At 39.1% G+C, this 6,000-nt stretch overlaps 1 protein-coding gene across 1 annotated transcript in view; it reads left to right on the forward strand.

The window, feature by feature from the left end:
- Window positions 1-1,063, forward strand: part of rorc (RAR-related orphan receptor C) — a 36,126-nt gene extending 35,063 nt beyond the window's left edge. Inside the window, exon 13 of the mRNA XM_047357554.1 lies at window positions 28-1,063. Within this exon, the coding sequence (XP_047213510.1) occupies window positions 28-192 (165 nt within the window). The 3' untranslated portion in view covers window positions 193-1,063. The remainder of the gene's footprint in view (window positions 1-27) is intronic.
- Window positions 1,064-6,000: the final 4,937 nt, after the last annotated feature.

Consider the following 6,000-nt stretch of genomic DNA (forward strand, 5'->3'; position numbering starts at 1 on the left):
CTCAGGGTGTCCATGTTCTCTCTGCAGCTCCACCAGAGGATGGCAGTGTTGCGTTCGCTGTGCAGCCTGCACATGGAGAAGCTGCGCTGGTTCAGCCAACGAAACCCGCTCATTGCTCACTCTCTGTTCCCGCCGCTCTACAAGGAGCTGTTTGCATCCGAGGCCGAGCTGCTGCCAGGGGCCACTCACTGACCATCCCGCAGAAGATGCAGACACACGCACACATCCACAGACAAGCAGAACCTTAAGTTTTAATAGTAACTTGCAAAGGAATCTGTATTTTGATTAGGAAAAAGCTGTAAATGTAATGGATTATTCTGTGATTTCCTTTAGATAGGTTGATTATTTCAGGGACCGTGAATTTTGATGTTATTTGAGGGTATATTTTTACGATTTATTTTGTCTCAGGATGTACTGTTGAGATTCTTTCCAGCTGTAGCTACTGAGTGTGTGTCACAGTTTGTTCATGCAAAGATTCACAGAGGCAGGATGCACTGGCAGCTTAGACTTAAAGTCACAGTGACCCCAAAATCGTCCGGCAAATTAAAACATTACTTAATGCTTTTACTTTGACAGTGTGTTTGATATTTGCTTGGATTCACCCTAATAATGACTTTGCAAAATAAACAGAAGGTATGGAAACTAAAAAGTTAAATAAAAGGCAGAGAAAACTTCTGCTTTAGTAAAAGTTTGGCCCGAGCTAAAACCCAGAGTGTTTCTTTCAGTGGTGCTGGCAGTAATTACCACACTGGTTTAAAAAAAGAAGAAAAACCATGCTGTTCTTTCCAGTAAAAAATAAGCAATAAGAGTAACAAACTGTAACAGATGTTGACCCCATTTCACAGGAAAAACATTACATAACCCCCGTTTTTCTGCTGTCACTTTATTTTATTTTCATATTTCAAGTCAGTGCAAAGCTTCTTTATTGTTCATGTACAGTCATGTTGATGTAATGTTGAAATGTTATTATTTTTCTTGTTCCATCATTCTTGCTTCTGCTCAGTGTTTGTTTTCCATCATTGCTTTAATAAACGATACAAAAGCAGAGAGATGTTTAGCCTCATCATACTGTCTCCTCATTATTTCAGGAAAGTATTGTCCTGCTGTAGATGTTTATGCAGTTCAAACCAACCTCCCTCTTTGTTCCTGTGTTTTTTAAAGAACTTTTTCTTTGCTCAGATTGGTCACAGATTGACCATTAAAACCAACAGAGAAGTGGTTTCCTTTGTTTAGATGAACTCCTGCAGGCTTTTATAACGTTTAAGCTTTTAAAGGATTTTCATTACTTTTACTATTAAAGGCCCAGTCCAACCTTCATCTTCTTGACTAAATTCTCATCATGCACTCTGAAAGAAAGGCTATTGGTGATTAAAGTGTCATAAAGGGTCACTTTTTTCCTTCACTCCATCTTAATCCTGGCAGGCCCATGTTCACCCATTGATGTACAGCCTGGATCACCAGTCAATCAAAGGGTAACAGACACATAGAACCATACACACACACACATTCAAACTCAAGGGCAATTTAGCCTGCCTAATTAGCTTATGGAGCACCTGGAGAGGACCCACACATGGGGACAACAGGCCAGGTCCTCATGCCCTGGCAGGGGTTACTGGCTGCTAGGCAACAGCTAAAGTGTACCTTGAATGCTAGACAATCAATGTACACTTGATGCGATAAAGTCCTACTGGCAGTACATCACACAAGGCTGAAAACTAAGGGTGATAGAGCTTTTGCAACAGTAGCTCCCCGACTCTGGAACTCTATCCCCTTGTGTATAAGGACTGCGGATTCGGTGGTGTCTTTTAAAAAACAGCTAAAAACTCATCTTTTTAGGCTTGCGTTTGGTTAGTTTATTTTTGATTTTATCTTATCTTCTACTTTACATTTATAAATATATTATTCCAATTGTACTTTGTATTAGTGTTGTGAAGCACTTTGTGATGTGTGTCTTGAGAGGTGCTATATAAATAAAATTGTACTTACTTACTTACTTACTTAAGCTGTTGAGAGATTCTTCACAATTTTAGTGACAATAATGAAAAATAAAACATGACCTAAAATTTAGCTTTGAAAACTGAATTTATTTTGGCCTGCAAAAACACACTGTTTTTTTAATTTGTGAAACGTAAACAGTTAATCATCGTCCTTGGTTCTCATTTTATTGTCTGAGGTTTTAGGGTGAGAAAAACATTTTTTAAAACAACTTTCATATTGAAAGATTCATGACTTCATATCATGGCTTGATAAGTGCCTTAGAAGACAAGAGCAGTGACCGTATTTATTTTGATAGACTATTTCAAAACATTTTTCACCTTTTTTTGGCATTGTATGTCTAATTCTAGTAAAACACAAATATAGTACACGAAAAATATTAAGAATGAAAAGCACTTATATGATACTTGGTTGCATTAAATGCACATTTCAAAATTAAAACTGCTGAAGCACCTTTTTGTTCAGTTTCAACATTCAGTCTTCAAGTTCACACCTGCTATAGATTATAGTGAAACCCATTTACCTGTCACGAAGTTCGGCAGACAAAGCATTGATTTATTTGTATCCTTTAGCTACATAGGTAGGTTGCCTCGTTAGTGTCCTTGGAAAAGGATACAAAAAAATCAACAGCAATATTTACATACTGTGGTTCAGGGAAGAAAGTCACCTAGAGGAATTTCCAGCAAGGACTGGTAGTGTTCTACATTTAATAAAAATCTTTTATATTCTGCATGTGTTTGGAATAAGGGGTAGGGTAACCAGACAGAAACGTTTTCTTCCACAGAAAACATCCAGGCCTGGTTGAATCTTCCCAAACCTTCTTCTGTGCTGAAGAAATCAAATTTGAACTTTTAGGCCATAATGGTGTGTTTGGCACAAAAACAACACCTTGTATCCATGGAAAAACACTATCCCCACAGTGAAACATAAAGGTTGCAGCACTCTTCAAATGGAACTGGGATTTTGGCCAAAGTGAATGAAGTTATAAATATTTCAAAACCAGTCAGTTGTGACCCAAAACCTTCAGGTGTCTGCTAGAAAGCCAAAGATAAGGAGGGGTATTAAAATACCAAAAATAAGGAATTCAAAAGAGAATAAAATGACAGCTTTGAAAAGGTCTAGCCAGAGCCCATGAACCAAATCTGTGGACCAAAGATGTCCATACAATCTGATAGAGTTGGAGAATCTTTGCATAGTACAGCAGGCAATCTCCATGTCTAAGCTGAAACTGAATCGAAGCCTGCTTCAACAAAATGTTTGTTTATTGGTGCAAAATTGTTGCAGTGTTTTAAATGTTGCAGTGTTTTAAATGTTATGCACAGGGTAAATATCCCAACATATGAAGAAAATGTGACGTTTTCACTGGGGTGCATACATTTCTGCGAGGCACTGTAAATTCAAATGTCAGTTTCTAAAAATGTCACAAACAAGTAAAATTAAAGAAAATCTTATTTTCCTAAAACCATGGACCAGCACTGTTTGAGCATATCAGCTTTTTAAGAGTTGTTTCTCATTTTCTACCCTCTGAGCATATAAAAGGAATTCAACCCATCAAAACAGCTTCTTGTCTCCCCATCTTAACACCAAGCCAAATGTTTGATCCTGCTGTGTGCATATAATGTCGTGGGCAAGGCAAGAAAAACAGGAACCCAGTTTGAACTATGGGCTCCAGAAAGCAATGAGTGAGACATTCACTAAACGACTACCGACATCTGACAAGGGGAGTTTTTGTTTGGTTTGACTCATGTTATGCAGAGTTCACAGTAACCTTGGATTCAAACTCAGAGTGCGAGATTGCTAGGAATGGAAGCAAATAAATGGAAGAAAAAAAGCATTAATTTACAATTACTTTGGACCCAAAGGGCTTTTTAAAGGGTGAAAAAGTAAATATAACATGGGTTTTTTCATGTTACCACTTTCTAACAGCACAGCATGGAAATGGTCTGTTTATAAAAACACTTATATCTTTTTGGATTAATGAATTCCTCTCTGACACGCTTGTCAAACAGTTACACAGTAATAGCTGAAGAGAAACAGGACGTTTTCTTCTGTACTGCAACATCAAAACAGTTAATTTCTATGGCAACTGGTTACAATTTAGCATTTAGTATTGGTTATTCCCTAATATCCAGATTTCAAATATTAAACTAGAAATGTGCTGTGTGGAAGATTTTAAAAACACAAAACCTACCTCAGTTGCATACACTCACCGGCCACTTTATTAGGTACACCTGTCCAACTGCTCAAATAACGCAAATTTCTAATCATCCAATCACATGGCAGCAACTCAATGCATTTAGGCATGTAGACATGGTCAAGACGATCTGCTGCAGTTCAAACCGAGCATCAAATTGGGGAAGAAAGGTGATTTAAGTGACTTTGAACGTGGCATGGTTGTTGGTGCCAGACGGGCTGGTCTGAGTATTTCAGAAATTACTGATCTACTGGGATTTTCATGCACTACCATCTCTAGGGTTTACAGAGAATGGTCTGAAAAAGAGAAAATATCCAGTGAGCGGCAGTTCTGTGGGTGCAAATGCCTTGTTGATGCCAGAGGTCAGAGGAGAATGGCCAGACTGGTTTGAACTGATAGAAAGGCAACAGTAACTCAAATAACCACTCGTTACAACCAAAGCATGCAGAAGAGCATCTCTGAACACACAATACGTTGAATCTTGAGGCAGATGGGCTACAGCAGCAGAAGACCACACCGGGTGCCACTCCTGTCAGCTAAGAACAGGAAACTGAGGCTACAATTCACACAGGCTCACCAAAATTGGACAATAGAAGATTGGAAAAACATTGCCTGGTCTGATGAGTCTCCATTTCTGCTGCAACATTCAGATGGTAGGGTCAGAATTTGGCATCAACAACATGAAAGCATGGATCCATCCTGCCTTCTATCAAGGGTTTAGGCAGGTGGTGGTGGTGTAATGGTGTGGGGGATATTTTCTTGGCACACTTTGGGCCCCTTAGTACCAATTGAGCATTGTGTCAACACCACAGCCTACCTGAGTATTGTTGCTGACCATGTCCATCCCTTTATGACCACAGTGTACCCATCTTCTGATGGTTACTTCCAGCAGGATAACGCGCCATGTCATAAAGCACAAATCATCTCAGACTGGTTTCTTGAACATGACAATGAGTTCACTGGACTCAAATGACCTCCACAGTCACCAGATCTCAACCAGTAGAGCACCTTTGGGATGTGGTGGAACGGGAGATTCGCATCATGGATGTGCAGCCGACAAATCTGCAGCATCTGTGTGATGCTATCATGTCAATATGGACCAAACTCTCTGAGGAATGTTTCCAGTACCTTGTTGAATCTATGCCACGAAGGATTAATGCAGTTCTGAAGGCAAAAGGGGGTTCAACCCGGTACTAGCAAGGTGTACCTAATAAAGTGGCCGGTGAGTGTATAAACAAACCACTCCATTTTTTGTTTCCTTTTTCTTATTTATTTGCTTTTAAATACAAATATGGAAGCATAAAAATAGATGAGGGCTGCACAATGGTGCAGTTGGTAGCACTGTCGCCTTGCAGCAAGAAGGTCCCCAATTCAAATCCTAGCCAGGGGTCTTTCTGCATGGAGTTTGCATTTTGTCCCTGTACATGTGTGTGCTCTTTCCAGGTACTCTGGATTCCTCCCACAGTCCAAAGACATGCCTGTTAGGTTAATTGATCACCCTTAGGTGTATGACTGAGTGTGGAAATAGTTCAGCAGTTTAATCTATTACACATAGAATAAAAGTAAACGCTGAACATTTTATCTGAACATGTGCATTTTTCAGACAACATATTCATTAAAATATTTTTGAAAGTTGCTATTGATACAAAGGTACTCCGTTTTAGTGCGTTTTGAAGTTCGTTCCAGTCTTTTGCTGCAGCATAATGAGAAGATAGTTCTCCATATTTTGATTTAATTTTAGAAACATTGAGCATAAAGAGTTGGACGTAGCGTGTACTATGAGGAGTCATAGAAGCATGTAACAAATTACA

The sequence above is a fragment of the Girardinichthys multiradiatus genome, chromosome 3 (genome assembly GCF_021462225.1).
Source record: "Girardinichthys multiradiatus isolate DD_20200921_A chromosome 3, DD_fGirMul_XY1, whole genome shotgun sequence".
NCBI lineage: Eukaryota > Metazoa > Chordata > Actinopteri > Cyprinodontiformes > Goodeidae > Girardinichthys > Girardinichthys multiradiatus.